Source organism: Eurypyga helias, unplaced genomic scaffold (assembly GCF_000690775.1).
Source record: "Eurypyga helias isolate BGI_N326 unplaced genomic scaffold, ASM69077v1 scaffold10138, whole genome shotgun sequence".
Taxonomy (NCBI): domain Eukaryota; kingdom Metazoa; phylum Chordata; class Aves; order Eurypygiformes; family Eurypygidae; genus Eurypyga; species Eurypyga helias.
The window spans coordinates 18,328-41,265 of record NW_010264990.1 but is presented as its reverse complement, the minus strand read 5'-3'; the positions used below and the strand labels follow the sequence as shown (position 1 = coordinate 41,265).

General features: G+C 52.9%; 3 protein-coding genes across 3 annotated transcripts; 2 read left to right on the top strand and 1 right to left on the bottom strand.

The window, feature by feature from the left end:
• Window positions 1-1,155: 1,155 nt before the first annotated feature.
• Window positions 1,156-8,210, top strand: LOC104502499 (arf-GAP with dual PH domain-containing protein 1-like). The gene is made up of 11 exons (XM_010156567.1): window positions 1,156-1,246; window positions 2,244-2,374; window positions 3,251-3,342; window positions 3,432-3,514; window positions 4,130-4,242; window positions 5,796-5,942; window positions 6,347-6,430; window positions 6,743-6,805; window positions 7,309-7,380; window positions 7,863-8,094; window positions 8,182-8,210. The coding sequence occupies exons 1-11, from the start codon at window positions 1,156-1,158 to the stop codon at window positions 8,208-8,210; spliced, it is 1,137 nt and encodes a 378-aa protein (XP_010154869.1).
• A 3,473-nt stretch (window positions 8,211-11,683) lies between these two features.
• Window positions 11,684-12,749, top strand: LOC104513270 (urotensin-2 receptor-like). Its single transcript, XM_010156569.1, is given in 2 exon segments — window positions 11,684-12,372; window positions 12,374-12,749. Coding segments are annotated over 2 exon segments (1,065 nt in total).
• Window positions 12,750-14,806: 2,057 nt separating this feature from the next.
• Window positions 14,807-18,148, bottom strand: LGALS1 (lectin, galactoside-binding, soluble, 1). The gene is made up of 4 exons (XM_010156566.1): window positions 18,112-18,148; window positions 16,836-16,915; window positions 15,390-15,561; window positions 14,807-15,015 (listed from the first exon to the last, which is right to left on the bottom strand). The coding sequence occupies exons 1-4, from the start codon at window positions 18,118-18,120 to the stop codon at window positions 14,872-14,874; spliced, it is 405 nt and encodes a 134-aa protein (XP_010154868.1). The 5' UTR covers window positions 18,121-18,148; the 3' UTR covers window positions 14,807-14,871.
• Window positions 18,149-22,938: the final 4,790 nt, after the last annotated feature.

Below are 22,938 nucleotides of genomic sequence, written 5' to 3'. Positions count from 1 at the left end.
GAGCAGCGTGGGGCTGGCAAGAGGCTGCTTGTCCCGCCGGTGTGTGGGACCTGGGTGGGTTCTGTCACCCGCTCCTGGTGCGCCTTCTTCCCCCAGGCAGGGGTGAGAGAGAGAAGCCACCGTCACGGACCTCACGGGTGCCTGTTCCCAGCTGTAGAGTGGTTTCTTCAGGCTGGGGTGCCTCCCGCTCCCCTTCAGCTCCCGCCCCATGAAAGGCTTTTAGGGCACTGCCTTGTTCAGCAGCGTAGCACCCCATCTCTCACCCTCTGTGCTTACTATCTCACATCTGCATCTCTAATAAAGCTTGATCTTCCAAGTATTTAACGTGCATTTCTTCAGTAAAGGTCTGAGAGCTTATTTCAAGGTACCACCATTGATGTCATGACACCTGTGCCGCTTCTCTCAGCTGGGGGAGGCAAGTGCGGTGATGGGTCTTGACTCCACACTGAGTCTCCAAGATGCAGGACCTGGACAAACAGCTGCGGCTCCTGTAGCTGATGAGAGGTACCGGCATGAGTAGGTGGGGGCAGCAGGACTGCCCTGTTGGTTTGAGTGACTTTGGCTGAACTCTTGAACCTTTCTTGCCCTTGCCTTAAAAATGAGTGTAACTCTCACGTGGTGGCCAGCTGACTTTGGTGGAAGGTCCTGAAGCGCTGCGGGGGCAGTCAAAGCCAACCCCCCAGCCCACAGAGCATGATGAATCCTGACAGGAGTCCTGACACTGCCTGGCTGCTCTTCCAGGGCCGCCTGGCCTTTATCAGCTCGCCGACTGCTTGTGCTCTTTTCCTGGCCTGTCCTTTCACCAGCAGAAATGCGGAAAAACCAGTTCTGTGGTTAATTGCTGCACTTCCCTTCACGCCCATGGGGTAGGTCTCCTCCTCCTCCTCACTCACAGCCTGGGTGCACTTCAGCCTCCAGCCTCTTTGCCTTGTGCTCAGCCGGTTCAGGTGCGGCCTCAGGCCTCCGCACTCCTTCCATTAACCTTACGGCTTCTCCTGCCTTCACCTTTTTCCCCCGTCTGACAGACCTTCTGTCTCTCTGGTGGCTCCTTCTCCCTTGGGCAACCCAGTGTGCTGGCCTGCAGGTGCAGAAGGTGCAAGCAGCTGCCTTCCTGGCCCTGCCCTGCCCTGCCTGGAGGGATAGCATTTGGAAGGGATGGCCGGAGGCAATGAACGGAGCATGAAGGCCCTGAAGGAGGTGTGGAGAAGAGCGGAAAACTCTTTGTGCGCAGACTGCGGGAAGCCAGGTGAGTCCCAGAGGGCTGCTGCAGGAATATTTGGAAGCAGGGAGCTGGGGCTGGTCTCTAGCAGATATTTGGTGCTGGCTATCTGGATTGCATGGGAGGCTGGGGTGGAGAGGAGGGAGAGGCATTGCTCTGGATATTTGCTTCCTCTCCTTGGAGGTGAGTTGGCAAGGGAGGAGGAAGGAGATGCTGCCGCAGCGCTGGTGGGAAGAAGGACAGGGACATGGTAGTGCCAGATGAGTAGGGGCTGTGTAGCTGCAGCACTGTGGCTTGTAGCCGCGTCAGATCTCCAATGCAAATCAAGGTCATGCCCAGTCAGGACCTGACAGGAAAGCTCCCGGTGAAATCCCAGCTGCTCCAGAAAGAAGGCATGATTCAGGCGGGCATTGTCTCCTCCGTGACTCAACTCTGAACTGACAACCTGCCCTGGGCGCATCAGAGATTTGTTTTACTTAAGGACAAAGGGTACCTACACAGTTTGAGGTCCTGCAAGCGCTGCTGAAAACATCCATCATATTCCTGCCAAAAGGGATGCATGGAGAGTACCCCCCACGCCAAATTAAGGCTGAGCTAATTTGTACCGTTTTACCTTCTTAAATTCTCCCAGGAAAATTTTGGATTTAAGGCTGCTTCCCACCTCCTGAGCTAAATATTGCTGGGGGTTTGGTGTGTTGCACTAAACAGCTCCCGGAGTCTTTTCACCTGTGTGGTTTCATTTTCATTGTGGGTGACACTGTACACAAAGGAGGTTGGAAGAACACTTCTGAGTTTTTCAAAGTTCAGGTCAATGGAGATGCAAATGAAGTGGTTGAAGCTGAGGGAATGGGGACTAATAGCTGTGCTTTTTCCTGGCTGGTATCTGTACCTTGGGTGTTAATTAATCAGCTCGGATGAAACTGTGGTCCTGCAGCTCTCTGTTTCTCAGGACTACATTCTCAGTTGAGGCATATCTCCCAGGGGAATATACCACTTCGAGTCACACCCCTTTTTATACCCTCAGATCCTGACTGGGCATCCTCTACTTTGGGTGTCTTCATATGCCTCAGCTGTTCAGGAATTCACCGCAACATCCCTAGCATCAGCAAAGTCAAATCCCTGAAGATGGACCACTGGGATGATGCTCAGGTGCAGGTGAGATCTTTATCCCCACTGGTGGGTTGGGTCTAGGCCATATACTAACCATCCTGGGAAAATCAGCCCTTCAGCGTCAGTGTTGGATATTTAATCTGGTCCTTTGCTACCCATGCTCTGGCAACTTAAGTGGGGATAACTCCCCATAACCCACTGGGAGAGGGAGGATGCACTTGCCTTATGTGGCTCTCCATGTCCTGTTACTTTATGGCAAATGCAGAGCTCTTGCCAAGGCTCAGGGTCTTTGTCGCTTCAGATTACTCATTTCCCACTCGCCAGCACCATCCAGCCTCAGTGTCTCCTCCTGGTTTCAGTGCTTGGAGGGGAAAATCTTGGGCAATCCCCTGCTCTGAGAAGAGTTTCCAGATATAACATGATCTCTTGAGAAAAATGGCATTTATGGGAACTTGACTTCTCCCTATTATACCCCCCTCAACCCATTAATCTTCAGGGGACTGAAAAATTTTTCTGGAGATCCAAAGAAAATAATTTGTATCTCGCTGCTCTTTGGAGAGGGGCAAAGAAGTTTGGAATGTCCTCCCAGACAGCACTGCAGAGCTGTTGAACTCGGTGTCCCTGGAGATGTGGAGCATGGCACCAAATCCACTGAACGTGTGTGCACACAGCCCCACAGAAGTGACATTTTATGGCATTCTGTTGATTCAGGTGCAGTCAGTGTATCTTCCGAGAGAAGACAAGACCTTTGACACCCACCTCTCTGTAGCCAGACTTTGCTGGGAAGTTGTGTTGGAGGGGAAAGAGAATGCTCCATTAGAGCTCGATGTACATCTAGCTCTGTAGTGGGTCAGGAAAAAAAAAGGCCCAGTGTGAGTCTGCATCGAAGGGAAGGAACTAACTCTCTGTCTAACTCTGCAGTTTCTGGCCAAACATGGGAATGCTGTGACTAAAGCCACATACGAAGCTCACATCCCTATTTACTATTACCAGCCAACCTACAATGACTGCCAGTAAGTTGCTGCAGACAGGAGAAAAGGGGGAAGGGCTGTTCTGGATTCCTCCGGTTCGTTTCTGAGCTACCTGTCTCCTCTCTCCCTAGAGTGCTGAGGGAACAGTGGATACGGGCCAAATACGAACGCAGAGAGTTCACCGAGCCGGGGAAACAGCTGCCGTATTCCGATGGTAAGAGCAGAGCACAGCATCCAAATATCCTGCCTGTTGCCTTTGCTGGAAGCTTTTGAGCACCATGAGGAGAAAGCTCATAGTGTCCCTGTTGCAAATCCAAGTACTCCTGAGAACCCAGCTAGTACTTACAGGGCATTATTTTGGGGGAGGGTGTTAAATTGTGAGCAGCATAGGTTGGCACTGCCACGGGTTGCTTCCAAGCCTGGCATTGCCAACTGGCATTTTTCGGAAGGCTGTCCTGGTGGAGCCAGACCTCTGCAGTAAGGAATTTCTCTCCTGCTGCATGCCACCCCCTCTACCCATGGCAGTTATCTTTGAAGTGTCACTGCCAGTGCTGTGACACGATGCGCTGGAGCCCAAGGCCCTGCAGAGTCAAGTGGGAAGAGTTCTGGTGCCACGGCAGGCTCTGCGTGGGCCAGGACTCGTGTTCACAGGAGACACATCTCTCATGCTCTCAGAGGCAGTAGTGGGAGCTGGACTAGGAGGTGGGAAGCATCTGGGAATGTCTTTTGGTGACTGTCCCTGTGGCTGAAACCCCAGGCTGCATGCAGCTCTCTGGTGCCTACCATGCCTGTTGGGGGATGCTCTGAAAAGTGGGCTTTCTGCTCCTAGGGGTGAAGGAAGGCATCCTCTGGAAGCGAGGTCGAGACAACGGGCAGTTCCTACCCCGCAAGTTCCTCTTGTCTGAGAGAGAGGGATGTCTGAAGTATTTCACCAAGCAGGATGTGAGTACAGGGGTCAACTCCCACCTCCGTGCGTACTCCACCCAGGGCAGTGGGGTCACGGAGATGTTTCTATTTCCTTCACATGTTTCTGAGGTTGCCTTGCTCATCCCAAACCAGGGATGATATCAGAAACATGTCACTGAGAAGAGGGGTCCCCTTCCTGCTGTCAGGGTGACATACTCCTATGGCCTCCCTTTGTGCTTCCCTATACCCTTCCCTCACCGCTGATAAAAGGGCTGATCTTTCACTTCATCCTGATCCATTTGCCTGGCTGTGTAATCCTGCACCATCCCCGGAACCTCACCCCACTGTGAGCCAAGTTGGCAAAAACCTATTGATTGGTTTGTTTTGAGGAGGGTACTTTTCTGCTTGTTCATCTCCCCAAAATGAATGGGGCAAGTGCTAATGTACTGTCACAGGGGAGTGAATAGCTTAGGGTAGGAAGGAGCAGGAGATGCCATCCAGAGGGATCTGGACAAGCTCAAGAAGTGGGTCCATGTGAACCTCATGAGGTGCAAGGTCCTGCACTTCATCAGTTCTGGTTAGGGGGATGGAGGGATTGAGAGCAGCCCTGAGGAGAAGGACTCGGGGGTACTGGTGGATGAAAAGCTGGACATCAGGCGGCCGTGTGCACTGGCAACCCAGAAAGCCAACCGTACCCTGGACTGTATCCAAAGCAGCGTGGCCAGCAGGTCAAGGGAGGGGATTCTCCCCCTCTGCTCTGCTCTTGTGAGACCCCACCTGCAGTTCTGTGTCCCGCTCTAGGGTCCCCAGTGTAAGAACGACATTGTACTGGTTGGAGTGAGTCCAGAGGAGGCCACGAAGATGCTCAGAGGGCTGGAGCCGCTCTGCTATGGGGACAGGCTGAGAGAGTTGGGCTGGTTCAGCCTGGAGAAGAGAAGGCTCCGGGGAGACCTTACAGCACCTTGCAGTGCTTAAAGGAGGCTTATAAGGAAGATGGGGACAAGCTTTTTAGCAGAGCCTGTTGCAAGAGGACAAGGGGTAATGTTTTTAAACTAAAATATGGTAGATTTAGACTTGATATAAGGAAGAAATTTTTTACCATGAGGGTGGTGAGGCACTGGAACAGGTTTCCAAGAGGAGTGGTAGCTTGCCCCATCCCTGGAAGTGTTCAAAGCCAAGCTGGATGAGGCTCTGAGCAACCTGATCGAGTGGGAGGCGTCCCTGCCCATGGCAGTGGGGTTGGACTAAATGACCTTTAAAGGTCCTTTCCAACCCAAACTGTTCTGTGATTCTAGGTGTGGGCTCTTTCCTTTTGAGGTCAGTTAGCCTTTAGACTGGCTCAGCTGTAGTCAGACACAGTCTCAGTGTTTCACTGCCAGTTCCTGAGTAGGCACAGCTCAAATGAAATTGGAGGGGCTGGGCCACTGTTTGAGCTTGAGCATGCCACGTAGTGAAGAGAGCATTTTTGTTGGGAAGGGGTGGTTATTACCTTTTAAGATTCTGACTCTGCCTTATCCCGCTAAGTCAGTAGCTCAGGTCTCTTTCACACTAGGACTGCTAATGCATGGCCAATACTATTCTGTTTTCAGGCCAAAGAACCCAAAATCAATGTTAAAATAGATGTCATCAATGCTACATTCCAGCCAGTGAAGATTGGGAACCCAAATGGCCTGCAGATCACCTATCTCAAAGACAACAAGACCCGGAATATATTTGTCTACCATGAAAGTGGAAAGGTATCTGTTTTTAGCATCCAACGCTGCAAAGCAGTTGAGGTGATCTGAGAAGCTGCTGATACTAAATAGTCTGAGGCATGGGGTGTGCGTGTTGCTGTAGGTAACAGGGTGGGGGTTCTGGCTCTGTGTTTGTGTGTCTGCGAGAGAGTTTTGCTGCAGGGAGCAGGACAGGAGCACCGGCTGGGGTGGTTTGCGTGGGAGGAAGTGCCGCAGAAGATGCACTGCCTGTGTGGAATGGGGCAGCCGTGTTGGCTGTGTGTGAGGGAGATGCTGTAGGTGCTGGGGGCGGGGGGCAGATCTGGGCTGCGTTTGTCGTTAACATAGGGTTGGGTGCAGCTGGCTGAATTTAGATGGCTCACTGTTGCTCCAGCTAAGATTTCTGTCCTGTCCTTTCCCGTTCTCAGGAAGTAGTGGACTGGTTCAATGCCATTCGCTCTGTGCAGTTCCATTATCTGAAGGTGGCATTTCCCATTGCCAGCGATAACGAGGTAAGGCAGCGCTGGAGCGCAGTGCCGAGGCTCCTGCTGGCACTCAGTTACGTGATAAAAGAGCCCGTAAGTTCCTATTAGAACCCCAGGTACAGAAGTGGAAATGGCAGTGCTTAGATAGGGGGATGAGAAGGTGGGTGTAAAAGTGCCTGCGGTGGCCAGAGAACAACCCCGCTCTGCTGTTGCTGGGCGCTTTGGAGGCAGAACTGACTCCCGGATGGCTGGAGTCTGGGGGAATAGAAGGGAGGGTGGGGGGCAAAAGCAGGTAGCAAAGAAACGTGGCTAAGTGAATGTTTTTTGCCTTTTTGTCAGATTAAGAATCGACTGACAAGAAACTTCCTAAAGGAGGGATACATGGAGAAGACTGGTCCCAAGGTAAGCCGCTGTGGGAGAAAATAATCTAACAGGGACCTGCCAGAGAGTCACTGACCTTCCCTACTTCAATGTTTTTCTCCTGCTGTTTCCCCATTCCCCCCTGACTCTTTAGACACCCGTGGGAACAGTGTGTGTGCACCAAGGGAGGGGAGAATAAAAGGAAGGGGAAGGACACATGTGAAAGTAGATGGAGCCAGAGCTTTCTCCCAGAGCAACAGATCTCTGCATGTGTCTGTGTGTGCGTGACCTTACAGGTATTTAGCGTCTAGATTTCTCCTGTCTCAACTCTGGGGTCCTTCACAGAAGTCCAGGAATTGGGGACAGCAGTTGGGACTGAAAAACCCCATACTGATCCCCACTCTCAGCTCAGCAAGGGCGAGAAGGAGGTTGTTGTTGAGGCAGGGGCTCGGTTCAAGTGGTTGGGATGAATTTTGGGTATCCATTCGCACCGCTCGCAGCAGAGGGCACTGTCCCCTCACATATGTCACCTCTTCCCTTCACAGCAGAGAGAGGCTTTTAAGAAGCGCTGGTTCACGTTGGATCACCGCAGGCTCATGTACTTCAAGGACCCTTTGGTGAGGGGGAGATCTGACCTCTGGCAGCTGCAAGCATCGGTGCTGAGGGCAGGGTCAAAGTGCAACCAGAGTCTTTGCTCTGCAGTAAGGGAGGCTTGCAGGGTCTCCGGCTGCTCTGGAGGGACTCCAGGCCTTTCCCTTTCCATCCCACCTAGTTCATTGCATGCTTTCTCTGTTTCACTGCCTGTAAATAATGGGAACGGGGAGGGCCGCGGTGTGAAGGTGGTGATGGGGAGGAGATTGTCATGGGAGGTGACATGGAGAGCCAGGAGCAGCAGTTCCTCTCTCAGATCTCTCCAGATCTATGCTCTTAAATTTTCCTTTCTGCTGCTGCTTTCCGAAACCCCTGACCACCTTCAGATCCTTTTGCTGCTAAATCTCTGGTTCCTCACCTACTCTCCTCCTGTCCTTAGGTGCACTGCTATTATTCCCTGGTTCTTCTGGGATTCCGTAAATTCCTCTCTTTCCTTCCTGATGTGCAGGATGCATTTGCTAAGGGTGAGGTGTTTGTGGGCAGCAGAGAGAACGGATATAGCGTCCAGAAGGGATTGCCTTCGGGGACACAGGGCAACTTCTCTTGGCACCATGGCCTCACCATTGTCACCCCTGACCGGGAATACCTCTTCACCTGTGAGACGGAGACTGACCAGCTGGACTGGATCGCAGCCTTCACTAGTGTCATCAACCAGGCCATGACCCCGCAGGAGTATGCTAGTAAGTGCCTGGATCCTCTTTCCTTCCCCTCCTGCCACCCTGGGTCAGGGTATTGCCCTAATGCACAGCCTTTTTCCTTCACTACAGTTGAAGCCTACTTCAAGTTTAAATCCTAGGAAGCCACACAGGAACGTCGCTATGACTCGATTCTATCTGGCCTTTTTGGGTGGGCTGTCAGGAGAGGAGAGGAGGTCGACATCAGAGAAACACAGTGCTCTTGAAGCACCTTTTGAAGCACTTTTTTTCCCCATAGACAGTCCACTTTGCTCTGAGGGCCCAATTAAGCTGCTTCCTTTTGCATGCAAGACTTTGTGAGTCTGACCCCTCAGTGCAACCTGTCACTGTTAAATTACTGTGATCTGACTGGATGTTGACAGGCCTTGCCTGTCAATCAGGCCTGGAAACTTTGGCACTTGCTTTGTTGGACATGGGATGACCTAGGATCACTCCTGCATGAAACTGCAGACAGCTACCTACGTTACGCGAGAGAACAGATACCTGGAGCTACACCCTGGTGTGTTGCAGGAGCTGCTGAACTAGGAGGGACTGTTCCTGTACAAGAAATGGCTTCTCTGCTGGTGACAGAGATGTGGAGCATCTAGATATTTGATCAGTTAGAGCTGTGGTTGAGAAAGGTCACTTAAAAGATGTAATCTAACAACCAAATGTGAGGCCTGTTTCCTCTTGCTGTGTATGGGTTTGAAGCTTCTTCAGACCGCATTGTGTGGAGACCTTCCTCCGATCGCTACAGAGGTTAAGAGATCCACTCAAAACCGACGCGTGGGTACGCAGGCGTGCGTGTGGGTAATGCGCGTGTGCGCGCGCGCACGTAACAAAACGTGGTGGGGTGCGGAATACTGCCCGGGGGAAGATAGTGTGAGGGATATTCATGTCTCTGAAGTTCAGCTGTCAAATTTGGGTCTCTCGTCAAACCAATGGAGAGAGGTTGGGTCCTGCAGACGGCAGCTTATAGCGTGTCTGTTACAGAGTTCAGACTCTGTCCTCTTTGCTAGTGCCTAGGGGTTGATGTCTGTAGGTAGTCATACATGGATCTCTGCTCCCTCATTCTCTGTAGGGCACTTGTAGGGCACTTTCATTCTGCCCTATACATTTGTATTGTATATCACATACACACATAATTTTATGCAGTAATATAACAGGGAAGTCTGCATGTTCATGTCCTTCTAGTAACAGTCAGCCCTAACCACTAAATGAACCCATGATTCATATCTTAAAGATCATCTCTTAAAGCTGTCCTGGGAGAGCTGTGTTTCACATGCTGGAAGGACCAGCTGAGTTCTGCTGCTGATTCTGGTATCTGATGTGTCCGCAGTTTTATGCAGGCAGTGTGAGAGTAGGCTTCTCGTGCGTTAAGGGGAACTAACTGGAATTAATGAGGCAACCAGCATTTTAAATAGCTCCTAAAGAATTGAATTAAAAAATCCCATTGTAATTTATTTTCACTTGCTAAACCAGCTGAGCTGCTAACTGCTAAGGTATGAGGTCATTTCTTGCAAAAAGCACAATCAGAGCAAAGAGCCATGTCCATTGCATTTCCTGGGGCATGTGGAATGTGAATCTTCCCATCAGAGCCAAGTGGGAAAAGTCATGGTCCCCCTACTGATTCTCTGGGGATCCCTCTCTCTGCTGAGAGCACCACAACCTGCTGGGATCATTGACTTCCTGGAGCAAAGGCAGCATCACTCAGCCTGCTGCCATGGCACGATGGAACTTTCCACCCAAAAATGCATTTTCACTGCAGTTTGCTGACCTCTCCCAGTTTAGAGCACGACTGTCCTAAAAAATGAAGGCTATTGCAGAAGCCTGTGTTCCCAAACAAAGTGCCTTTCAGATCTGTTAACATGAAATGGGGCAGTCCATAAAAAAAAAAAGCAGAAACAACCTGCACATTCAGTTCTCTGTGGAGAAGAGTAGAGAGCGTGACCCGGACATGCCAACAGCTGGGACAGAGAACACAGAGGGAGGCGCTGAAGTTCCCTCCATCCATGCCAGATGTGCCCTATCCCATTCCTGTGGCATTGCATGCAGCACATTGTTCGGGAAGGTATTTGGGTCCTACTGCAGCGAGGGCAGCACCGGTGGGATGCTTCCTTCCCCCGGTTGCTGCTGCATTATCATCACTGCTGGCGGAGCGTGCAGGCATTTGTCTCGGCCACAACGATGCTAATACACTGATGAGAAAAGATCATGGCTGGAGCGGCCTGAAAACCCCTGTGATGGCAGAGCGCATTTAGTACTGGTGCATCTGTCTCTGCTCTGCAAATTCTGTCCTACCGTGTCTGCTCCGTAAGACAAATGATGCTCGGATGTGGGCAAAGAAAGTGGGGTAGCGTTGGGCACAGTTTTGGGGACATAGGTGTCGTGCCGTGATGCTCCACTAGACGGCGATGGTGCCTACCTAACGGGCTTCTGCTCCCTGCTCTGAGGGGGGGCAGCAGGTCCTGGGGGTTACAGGGAAAGCTTAGAGAAAAGCTTGGAGAAGGAGGATGGACTTTGGGGAGAGGGAGGAAAGAGTAGGTCTAAAATATCCAGCCCTTTGTGTCTCTAGGAGCTTGCTGCTGACTGGGGGACCAGGTGGTCGTAGAAAATGGGAGATGCCCTACCACCAGGTGGGCTTGCTTGCAAACTGGAGGCTGCATCCATTGCCTACACCCCAAGGGGCCCTGATGTCCTTGGACGGGAGTGGGGGACAGGCCCTCTGAGCCCGGCTTGTTAAGGGCCAAGGAGGGCGGTGTGGCAGCTCCCTGCTCATTGCGCTTTCGGGGCTGGCCCTCGCTTCCCTTCTAAAGCCACAGCGTGATGCCTTCCCCCACATTAGGGAGTGTTTTGTCTTTCAGCTCTATCCTCTCAACTGTGCAAGGGGAAATGGGGAAAAGAAAGGGAAACGAGATCAAGAAGGAAGAGGGAGCAGGAGGAAGGTGCAGGAAGACACGGGGGAAGAAAGAGCGTGTCTGCGAGAAAGAGGAGGGAGCCACAGGGCTCCTCAGCAGGTGGCTAAAAGCCCAGTATAAACTGGGACTGCGTTCGCACCGGTGTGTGAAGCTGTGAGTCAGGCACATTCCTCTGTGCCGTGGGCAAGGCAACTCTCCAGGGGGGCAGAGCCCACCTCTCCAGAGTCTGTTGAGCTGAGAGGGGACAGACTTGGGAGGAGAAATCCTCTTGTCCACCGGGTCTGCTGGTTTCTGTGGGGCCAGCGAATGCCAGAGAAGCAACAGATGCGGAGCTGGTGAAGAGCCGAGACATTTCCTCCCGACTGGCAGAGGTTGTTTGGCAACTGTTGGTCTTGAAGAGGAGGGCAGTGTCCGTTTCTCAGCTCTTTGATGGTTAATGGACCGAGCGTGTGATGGACCAGATCGGCAAAGCGGACTGGGCAGCTGGAGGTGAGGAATAGACTTCTCTGGAGTACCCTATGTCTGATGAACTCTCGCCATTCTTCTGCATTCCTGTTAAGGCTAGACGTGTCCCATACAGCGAGGGGGGAAGGCAGGGGGAGGAACTGGTCTCTGACAGTCTGTCTTGCTCTTGCTCACCCTACCCAAAGATGTCTTGTGATCCTTCCTTCACCAGCATGAGGCCTGGAGAGGATCCCGAGGGTGGCAGCTTCTTGGAGGAAAGCAGCGGTGGGGGTGATGACAATAGTGTCCTGGGAGGGGACAGCCTGGTCACAGGGCCGCTGGGTGCAGTGCTGCTGGTCATGTGCCTCACTGGGATGGCGGGGAACATCTACACGGTGGTGGTAGCCTCCGGCAGGGTGGCGGGCCACTCAGCAGGCTCCTTGGGGGTCTACGTGATCAACCTTGCCCTGGCTGACCTCCTGTACCTCTCCACCATCCCCTTCGTGGTCTGCACGTATTTCGCCCATGACTGGTTCTTTGGGGATGTGGGCTGCAGGCTTTTGCTCAGTCTGGACCTCCTCACCATGCACGCCAGCATCTTCCTCCTGACCGCCATGAGCCTGGAGAGGTACTGGGCGGTGGCCAGGCCGCTGCGGGCCAGGCGGGCCAGCAACACTTACCGCAAACTCGCCAGCACTGTCCTCTGGCTCCTCTCGCTCCTGCTTACGGCCCCCATGATGGTGATGACCCAGCTGCGGGAGGAGGATGGCCCCCACAAGCGCATCTGCATCCCCACCTGGACACCAGCAGCCTTCCGGCTCTACCTGACGGTGCTCTTTGCCACCAGCATCCTGGCACCCGGCGTGGTGCTGGGTGTTGTCTACACCCGCCTGGCCCGGGCGTACCGGTCCTCTGCCTGGGGCCCGGGGCCGGGCCCCTGCCCGGCAGCTCTTCTCCAGGATCTCCGCCATTGTAGTGGCCTACTGGGCCTGCTTCCTCCCCTTCTGGGCCTGGCAGCTGGCAGGGCTGTACTGGGGCAGGGGGCTGGGCATCAGCCCCACCACCCAGGCCTACCTCAACTTCGGTGTCACCTGCCTGGCCTACGGCAACAGCTGCATCAACCCCTTCCTCTACACCCTGCTCGCTGGCAGCTACCGCCGGCGCCCTGGCCGCAGCGGGATGGGCATGGCACAGCCCCGGGCACTCTTCCAGGAGGCTGCAGGGGGCACAGTGGGAGGCCACAGCATCCCCCTGGCTTTTGGGGAGTTGTCAGGGTCTGTGGGGGGAAGTGAGGGGTGAGCAGTACCCCAGGTTAGGAATAGCTTCCAGCCTTTGGCTGTTGTTGAGTCAAGAAATAAAAGTGCAACACCTTCCATGCTGGCGTGCAGTATCTTCCATCGTTGTTGTGGTTCCTTCCCCTTCATGCCTTCCCCTTTGCAAAGCCACTCACTCTCTTCAGCAGGGGAGAGAACGCTTGTCTCCGGGATCCCGACTCCATCCTCAGCTCCTTTAGTCCTCGCACGCCAGCCTCCACCTTGCGCAAGGCTGAGGAGTGGGTGGAAGGGAGCAATCAGCCTCCATACATCTAAATTATACAGCTGGGGAACCCTCACCACCCTCACCTCCTCACTAGCAACAGGCTGAGCCATAACAAAGTCAGGACAACAGTGAGTCACAGATTTCACAGGACCAGTGAGTCACTCCAAGAAGCGGCCACACTAGCAGGAGACCTGAATAAGGTTCATCCTCTTGTGGTAAAACTTACACTCAAGCTTTCTTCCCCGTCCTCCACAAAGAAATCTTTGAAGAGTCTCTCTAAAAAAAAGACTCCCAAGCGCAGTTAAGAGACATTATGAGATCGCCCCAAAGTACAGCTCAGGGAGGTCAGCACATTTGCTCAGCTTTCAAGATCAGCCCAGCAGAGGAAGCTGCAAGGAGAGAGCTCCACTATGTGTCCATTATCACAACTCATGGAGGGGGCCCTCACCAGCACCATGTCCCTGCTGTGGTTAAAGAAATCTTCAACTCTCTAGCCTACCAAATGTACCCCAGTCTGGCAGATTCTGTCAACACCCCTGCATAAATTGGGCCAGGTCTCTTGCCCTGGGGCCATCTAGCCTAGCATGGCTCACTTCCATACAGCTAAACACTCTTCTCATCCCCAGAAAGGATGGCCTCAGCTGTATCATCCTATAGCCGTGCTGTTCCCTAGCCATGCCCACACACAGGTTGGCAACGTGAGATGCCATGTTTACTGTTATAGGTGTAGCCCTAAAGAGCGTGATGTGATCACCCAGAGAAGACTAGCTTTGGGCAACACAAGGCTTCAAGAGAGATCTAGCTGTAGAGCTTCAAGTTGCTTGTACACCCCAAGTGTTCCTGCCCCCCAGCTCAAAAGCTCATCTTGAGCCCTTGTCTCCAAATGGCTCCAGGACAGCTGGTGGCTGACAACTTGGATAACAACCCTCAGTCTTGTGAGGACTGTGCCATAACATCAAACACATGTCATCATTGCAGTCTCCTCAGAGGGTGGACTCAGATTAGACTAAATACTCAGGCTCATTTGGGTTAACTGAAGGGGTAACAAAAACACAGTGGACACATCCTTAGCATGCTACACCCCAGCTGGGCATCACTACCTCTCCCAGCTCCAGACAGACCAGGCAAGGAACATGGGGCAGAATAAAACCAGGACCCTCCAGGTTACTTCCCTCAGGTGCCATATGAACTATGGCCCACCAGTATTCATGCTTCTGCAGTTAGTTGTTGGAAGAAAGGATTCAGGTGAGAAGCCCACTGCACAATCCACCAGATCCAGCATGGTGTTCTTTTCTACTCCTGTCCCTGTGCAACTGCAAGAGGTTCCACACAGGAGAGCTGAGTCATAAGCAGAAGTATCCCCCCAAAGAGGGGTGCAGGACAAAACTAGCACAACCAAGGACTTCCACCTCCCTCCATGCCCCACTAGGTTTACCTAGCACAGCAACTCAAGGCTGTCTGAGACCAGCCAGGGATGCTTGGGTTTGGGACAAACAGATTTCATCAACCCATTTTACTCAGGCATACCAAGTTGCCAGTCTAGACCCCAAAAGTGGGTACTTTGCCTAAGGGACTCTTCCACTCTCGCCTCTAGTCACATCTAGCCCCAGCGTTTCCTCCTGAGACTCTCCTTGGGCTTTCCACTTTCTGCCTTCCCATGCTTTTACCTCTCATCCTCCTCTCCATCCATCACTTTAAGGGCCAAAGCTGGCACAATCCCACACACGGTACTCCAGCAGATTTGGCTACCCTCCTCCCTAGCAAGGTGACCAACCCACACAGACTTGCAGTATGGAACAGATTAGATTGAGACCAGGTAGACCAAAGCTCTTATTTATTGATCACTTCTTCTGGATCTTTGATATGGAGGTGTCAGAGGAAGTTATTCCCAGCTGATGGACTGGAGTGTGAAGTCTCCTTGTGTATCAAAGTAGTCAAAGACAGGGATAGCAAGCCGGTTAGGGAATGTGAACTGGTGGCCTGGCACATGGACTGTCAGATCATTTTGGTTGACGACGAAAGTGACCTGCAAGACAAACGGAAATGTTGGAGAAAGTTTCTGCCAAGATTCCCTCAAGCCTTTCCCCTCCACTGTGCCACCCTCCACTTTGCACAACAGATGCGCAGCAGCATAACTTGCTCTCCAGCAGCAGGAGTGTTATCCTGGTCTCCCAGGAGATGTCTATTCCCTGCTCAGTTCAACAGTAACATCCCTTTGAGCAAGTGGTCTAGCATGTCTGATCCCCACCCTCCATCGCTGCTCAGAGCCCTGGAGAGTGGCACTGGCCAAGCAGAAGCCGCCAGCCACCTCCTGTACAGACAGCTCCAACACAGCCCAAGCAGTTGGGTGTCCCGTGCCAAACACCCTCCCTTCACCAGAGAGCGCATCCCAGGCCTCACCTCCGCTGTGCCCCCCTTCTGGAAAGGGAAGACACTCTCCCTCTGCTCTGCACCCCACTCTTCCACCTTCTTTGAGTTACACACAATGGTGTTCACATCACCATGAGCATCAAAACGGGGGTTGAAGTGAAGCCCAAGGTGGGAAGCGTCCTTCCCCAGATTCATCACAAAGCTGCAGAGGAAGAAGACATCAATGCTGTGGTAGGACATTGCTCGTTACCGTGAGTGACTCTGGGTCTGCTACTTCAAGCCCAGCTGAGGGTGCCCAAAGAGAAACCCCTTACCGAATTGCACAGCTTCCCCAAAAAGAGGGGTACACTCCTCTGCTGTGGCAATAGGTCCCATAGTGCCATCCCTGAGAGAGATGGTGCTTAGTTTCCACGCAGCTTTGAACAGGAGAAAAGTTCAGCGCTTAGAGCCCTGAACAGGGAGTTATCCTGCAGCCCAACCAGCTCCCCAAGGAGTCAGCTGCTTGCCACAGGTTTCCTTTTAGCCCCAAACAGTTAGCTGGTGCTGCACCCTGCCTGACAGCCACTGCCTTCTCCCCATCCTGCAGGCAGCTGAAATAATTACCATGTCATCAGCTGTCCCAAAGCATCTGCTGTGGCAGTGGGAGGAAGCAGCTTCCTAGCCCAGTGTCCACCTTGCCTCCAGGTCTCTTACTCAGATGAGAGGAGGCATATTATTTGGCAAGAGAAAGCCCAGGAGGCTTCACTCCGATGCTATCAAACTTCAAAGGCACAGTGAAGAGCTGGGACATGTTTCCTGGAACACCACTAGTGCTGGTACAGCGGCTACGGGCTCCACCTTACCCACCAAGAGGCCCCACCAGCCACAGACTGACACAAGGGTTGGGGACTGCTGCAGAGGCTTCCCTGGGGGACCCAGCCACCCTGATCCTGCAGTTAGGAGCACACTTTCACTTATTCCCACCTGCCCAATCTCATCTTCCCCCCCATAGCACCAGACAGGCACGGGGTGAAAGCAAACTTCAACAGACCAACATGCAGCCTTCCCATTTGCACCATTAGCTGGAGCTGGGGCTCGGAGCATCCAAGAGCTCCCAGGTCCTTGGGCTACAATCACCTCCTGCCCAGTGAAGCAAGGCACTGTAATGGTGTCTGCTCCTGGGCCATCTTGGTGCAGGGGACAGGATGTGGCTGTGGTCTCAACCCAAATCTCAGTACAGGCACAGCTTCCCTTTCCTTTACCCTGCATGAGAGAGGATGCAGCCGCTGCCAGTGCTCGCTCCACATCTGCTTTGGCTTAGGCCCTTGGCAGCAGCCTTTGTCTGCAAAGTGCATTAGACAATGACTCACTGGGAAGCACTGCTGGTGTTAACCCCTTCCGAAGCTGCCCCTCTCCCACCCAAGGGAGGGATTCCTTCTATCCCCTACCAGCAGAAGACAACTCGGTGCAGTGCCTGGGCAGCACAGCACAACTTACCTCTTGGCATTCGGTGAAATTTTCCCCCTGACAGTAAGGCGCTGGCCAGGTTTGAGACCCAAGTTGGTGCACACTGGTCCCTGGGGAATGCAGAGGTGGAGATGTTAGCTCAGTACCTGCTGGCTCACCTGCTCTGACTTGGCAGCTCTCCCTGCTGCCTTGTGAGACTTGTGTATTGCTTTGGATCGCTGGAGAGACAGGGAAGCTCCCTTCCCCTAGGGTATTGCACCAGGGACATCCCAGAAAAGTTACTCCAGTCACATGGGATACGTGCCCAATTTCCCAACCTTTCTCCTACTGCTCTCATCAACATACCTGTATTTCACAGCAGTGAAGTGTCAGTACCTGCAAGCTCCCATCACACCCACCCCATCCCAAACACACCCATGTGCCTTGTGGGTCTCACATCCAACACAAGCCTGGCTGTGCAGGGATAGAGCCTCCACCCCCTCCCCCCTGGCTTAGGACTTCAAGTCTTGCCTAGGTCCAAGGGCTCAGACACTTTGCTCCCCAGCTCCCAAGGGCTTGGTGTGGGGTCTTTTGTATGCTCAGCATTTTTGAGAATCCATGCACACACACCTTTTCTCACCTTCTCTCTAAGGGAGCTAAAATACCCCGGTAAACCCCTATGTATGCATTTTCTATCACAGAGGCAAGGCCCCAGGAATACTAAGAATCTTGCCCACATCTCACTTTAATAAGTCTGCACTTTGGACACTTCTTGATTAATAACCCTCAGTCTAATGAAAGATAAGTTAATCAGAGAAATACAATCACTCTCCTGACACAAGCATCTCCCTGCCTGTCCTTCACACTCACAGAAGGATGCTTCTGTATAGCACATTTCCTTACAAGAAAGAGAGAGAGAATGATTCAGTGACTCAGGAAAACTTCAGCCAGGAAGCAAGCAGCAAGGCTGCCCAGAAGAGGAGATGCTCAGACAGCAGTAAGCATTACTGCAGCTGCCTCCCCAGAGCTGCAGTGAAACAGGCTACTCCAGCTCAGGAGCCAGCCCCACACAGAAACCAAAGGGATGCCACAGGGAAAAAGAAAATCCACTCCTGCCAGAACAAGAAGTAGCAGCCAGCCTCCCGTAACGGATGCAGCAGGGATCCTTGCTCCCCAGCAGCAGACACCCAGCTCTGGCAGACTCTCTGACACAGGGGCTCACGAGCAGATGGAGGAGCAGAGCGCAAGCACCCTCACAGCAAGCCAACGCGTTCCTGCTCCGCAAAGGGCCACCACCAGCAAAGCTGCCCCATCCACCCCTACTCACGCAAGACATGGTGCTGATCTGCAGGCTCTGGTCCTCTCCACCAAGGTGCAAGTCCCAGGCAAGTAGCTGGGGGACCCCACCCTTGTCCTTAAATAGATGGAGAGCTAAGCTGTCCCAGCCCTTCTCCACCCCACCCCGCCAATCAGGTCGAGGAGAGGGTGGGAGGGGTTGGTTTTGGGGGGAGGGAGAGTCTGTCAGGCAGAGCTGCCTCCTCCCACCCTCACCCAGGCACTTCTCCAGGATGCTAAACCCAAGCCTTCCAAGCAGGCTGCCGGCTGCTCCAGGAGGAGACCCAGCTGTGTGTGGCCGTGAAGCCAATGGAAAATAGTTTTACAGTGAGTGTTTTACTATCCAAGGCTTTTATCCCACACGGAAAATGGTCAGATGGATTGAGAATTGGCAGGAAGGGTCTGGGAGGAGGGCTGGGCTCCTCAGCTCAGGCTAAATCAGGAGCAGAAGAAGTATCAGTGAGTGCACATGGTACCCTAGAACCCGTTTGTGGTCCTGGTGAAACCCCAGGAGCAGAGGGATGAAGCTGGATCCAGGGTTGCCCAGCTGCACTGTCAAGCCTTGCTGACCCCAAGGGCTGCCCACCCTTACCACCCATGTCTGTAGGTGCAGGAACCAACAGAGAGAAAATAGTCCTTATCCTGCAGAACCCCTCGACACTCCCAAAACTGTGTGGTTCGTCTTGGCTGTAGGGCACCGCAAGACAGGAGGAAGCTGTCTTGGAAGGGTGGGGAGGAATTATGGAGGAAAGCTCAGTGCCTGGCTCTTGCACCTACACCAGCCACATCAGGGGGGCTGAGGGAGAAGGGGATAGGGGCAAAAACACTCTATCACAAACAGCCGTAGGATCTAGATGTCTTTTATCTGCCTCCATGTTCTTTTTGTGGCACGTATGATTCATTCGGAGTGAAAGGATTCCTCTGGAAAAAGTTACCCAATTACTATGTGGCTCAACTGTAATTACAATGAAAGAGGAGGGAAAAAATTCAGGCAGTGGGCCAAGCCTGTGGCTTAAAGCTCTCCTTGTCTTGCATATTTGTCTCTAAATCACAAGACGTTCTCTGATTTCCTTAAGAGGCCCCAAACTGAAACTCACTAAACCACTTTCTTCTTCCCTTTTTGCGAGGCCCATCGGTTCCCCATCAATCCCACCCCTGTGGTGTGGGACGAGGAGCGGTTCTCCGTACCAGCAGGACAAAAAGTGACAAGAGCCAGCTTCCCTGTGCTGGGGATGTGTGTGTAATTGAACACACTCCTTTCAACAGCAAGATTCTGTGAGCCCCAACCCCTGCAAAGGACCCCAGACATCTTTCCAAGGAGAGGAGCTGCTGCTGGAACCACGGGATAGCTGGTTGCAGGGGTCGGACTAGGAGCGACTGTTCCCTTACAAGAAATGGCAGACAGGGAAAGGAAATGTGTAGGTATTTGCCTACTTAGAGCTGGAGATGGGGCAGGTCATTTAGAAGGTCAGGGGGAGGGTCTGTGTTACCTGCAGCGTTTCTGGCAGCTGGGCAAGGTAACCCAGCCTGAGCAGCCACCAGCTCCACACCTCGCCAGGAACCCTCCTCCACGTCCCTCTGAGAGGATTAGAGACCAGTTCATGGATAACAGGTGACAACAAGGGAGGGGATACCATCCCAGAGGAGATACTGGAAAGGCTATTCACGCCAATGAAATTCCGCCTTCAGACTTGACTCTTATCATGGGCAGCCCATGTTTGTCTGTTGGGAGTCTAGGTGTCTCCGCTGGCTTTCAAGGAGCCTTGAATTAAATGGCATTTTACAGTCCCTTTGCCTGTAGACCATAGGCTACCTCCATCAGTACAATGCTATGTCTCTTTCCTGCCTCTGGAGTGGAGCCACCATGTGCTACAAGAAAGCTGGAAGGGGACTTTTTACAAGGGCCTGTAGTGACAGGACAAGGGGTAACAGGGTTAAATTGAAAGTGGGGAGATTTAGATTGGGTATCAGGAAGTTCTTCCTGGAGAGGGTGGTGAGGCACTGAAACAGGTTGCCCAGAGAAGCTGTGGATGCCCCATCCCTGGAAGTGTTCAAGGCCAGGCTGGATGAGGCTTTGAGCAACCTGGTCTGGTGGAAGGTGTCCCTGCCCATGGCAGGGGGGGTGGAACTGCATGGTCTTTAACCCTTCCAACCCAAACCATCCTGTGATTCTATGATGAGGTGACAAAATCTAAAGGTGGAGGATCAGTCCCTTCACAAAATATGGCTGGATTCAGGGGAGAGAAGGGCCCTGCTCATGATGATGGCACAACAGACAGGGGTGGTATCCCCAGCTGCACTGACAGCTGCTCCACTGCACTGAAGATGCAGGGGTGCTTGCCCGTTATTTTGAGGAGCAATGTGGTGTAGAAAGAGCCACTGTGGGTTGAGAAGGGCAGAGACAGGTTAGAGCCAGCAACCTTCATGTCCGGTCACCTCATTCCTTATTGGCGTATGGCAGATCAGCCAGCTAGGGGATGTGCCAGCAGGTTATCAGCCCATCTGATCTGCAAAGGATGGAGATGAGGAAGATGAGGACAGATCACAGCAGAACTTGGTGGCATGGGCTTATCCTGCTGTCTGGGAACTTAGCAGTGGGATAGGACTCTTGTTGTCCACCCTTCCAGCTAGGCTATTCCTCACTAGGAGAGTGTTCCTGCAACACATTGCAAATCCTTACTTTGTATTACAGGGAGAGACACTGATCTGCGTCGTACATTGGGAAGCAAAGATCTTTGTCCAAGCCAAAGGGAGCGAGAGGACCTGATAGTGGTGCTGCAGTGCCCTTGGCCACGCCAAATTCTTGGCCAGAGGGAGCCACAAGTGTGGAGAAGGGAGTAATGTCTGTGGTGTATTACCTCAGCAGTGCCCCATCTCTGGTTATGAGGGTGAGGCAGGTGGTGTGTGCGTCTGTGCCTGCATTCTCCAAACTGGGACCGTGTGTCCCAGACAGGATGGGGCCAGCAGAGACAGCTGCCATGTCAGGGGCAGACCAAATTCACAGCCAGCACATGCGAGCCCAGAATTCAGAGCAAAGACCCCACCAAGCATGTTCTGTGCTAGGGGCTGGACATCCCACTCAGGTCCTCCTTCTGCAGCCTGTGCTCCAGAAACAGCCTGCCTCCCGGTAGCGACTCACTGCCCTCTCAGTAGCCTTTCCTTGCACAACGTCCTTGTCTGCTCACTCCTCCTTGGAAAGTGTAAATTGCCCTTGTACGGTGAGTAATCCCAGACAGTCCTCAAAGAACTGCTGCGGCCTTTGGGGCCTGAGCTCATCTCCTGACGCTGGCTGTGATCCATCTTTCCTGTAGAAGGGAACAGGCATCCCCATCTGTTGCTGGGGCTGCCTGTCATATTCATTGTAGCTCTTCTCCCAGGGCCTCAGCCTTCTTCCTGCACTCACCTTGACACCCAAAGAGCCTGTGCCGATGGCTCCATGCTGAGATGGCATTGTATCGTGAGCTCCCAGCTTTCCTCACGGACACCCCCACCCCTCCCATCCTCCAAGCTGCAGCTCAGCTTAGGTCGAAGAGAGAAACGTGATTGCTAAGGGTGAGTTTCGTCACTGCGAGAGGCTTTGATATAGAGCCTGCTTTCTGGTCTAGCTGGTAGACACTGGTATGCCTCAGCATACCTGACTGGTCCTGCATGTTGAGGGCTGGAGTCCAGCCACTGCACGCTGTGGGGTTGAGTTGAGCTGCTGGGCTGAGCTGTTGGGTCGCACTAACCAAGGTGGTTTGGCAGATGCCAGAGAAATAGCCCAGTCAGGCAAGTGTCTGAAGCAAAAGAGGGAAGGTCTGTCCCCAAATCTGCTTCTGAGGGATGCAGCGGTAGACAGGGCATTGCGAGTCACGACCATGGAGGTATTGGGAAAGGGCCTGGTTGAACAGCCCGTGAACTACGTGACCAAAGTCCACCTGTATACATTGCTCTCCAGCTGGCAAATGCCTCTTTGGACTGCAATTACTCCTTCAGTGATTTGCAACATCTTTCCACTGGGAGAGTGTCTTTGTACCTGTTCAGCCACTTCGTGTTATGTGGGTTGCGGTATTTTAAATTCAGAATTAGTTGCGCTAAACTCAGATTTATTATCTCGCGGACACAGAGCCTCGCATCAGGAATGAGCCACAGCAGGATCTTCCAAGCTTTGCCTGCTGAAACATTTCCAACCACATCCAATTTCCTGGATTAGGAGCCGTCTATGAGGCTCCAGCTCCTGCTGACTCCAGAATCTCTGCTTTCATTAAATCAGTATGGAAATATGTTCCCCAGTGGGGAAGATAATCCTGCAAATGTTATCAAAGGGTACCTGGACAAGGTGATGTATCTGGGCAAGCCTGAAATTACAGCTTGGGGAAGCGGGAATGACTCTTGCTCACGCTAATGACACCGAGATGTGTTAGACACACCTCAAAGTGCATCCTGGGAGCTCCCCAGATCTCTGCTCTCCATGTCTTCCCTTGCACCTCTGGCTGCTTACGCTGGGCTCCATCTTGCCTCTGGGGTGTAAACCCTCCCTGGGCACAGCGGGGGAGGCTGTGGCTGGCATGGAGATGGGTGGCCCAAGGTGTTCAGGTGCCCTTCTAGTATGCGAGAACCACCCACTGATCTGGGATAGCTCCTCCAGCTGGGTGATGGGCAGGAGGACTCCTTGTCTGATGGTGCTAGAAATACTGACAGCTCAGCAAAAAAGCATCAACCTTTCGATTAACTCGGACATGAAGGATCTTGATTGCGAGGCTGGAGCAGTGGAGTTAGCAGATCTTTAATCCCAGCCAGGCGGTGACAGGTTGGGAAGGCTTCAGGCTATCTGCATTTT

Bases quoted from the DNA above. Each gene is read 5' to 3' on its own strand.
- LOC104502499 (XM_010156567.1), top strand. From the start codon at position 1,156: ATGGCCGGAGGCAATGAACGGAGCATGAAGGCCCTGAAGGAGGTGTGG. The intron at 7,381-7,862 runs GTGAGGGGGAGA...CCTGATGTGCAG, and splicing joins TGTACTTCAAGGACCCTTTG to GATGCATTTGCTAAGGGTGA. The intron at 8,095-8,181 runs GTAAGTGCCTGG...CCTTCACTACAG, and splicing joins GACCCCGCAGGAGTATGCTA to TTGAAGCCTACTTCAAGTTT.
- LGALS1 (XM_010156566.1), bottom strand. The intron at 15,562-16,835 runs GTAAGTTGTGCT...CTTCCTCTGCAG, and splicing joins ATTTCACCGAATGCCAAGAG to CTTTGTGATGAATCTGGGGA. The intron at 15,016-15,389 runs GTGAGGCCTGGG...TTTGTCTTGCAG, and splicing joins AGAAGGGGGGCACAGCGGAG to GTCACTTTCGTCGTCAACCA.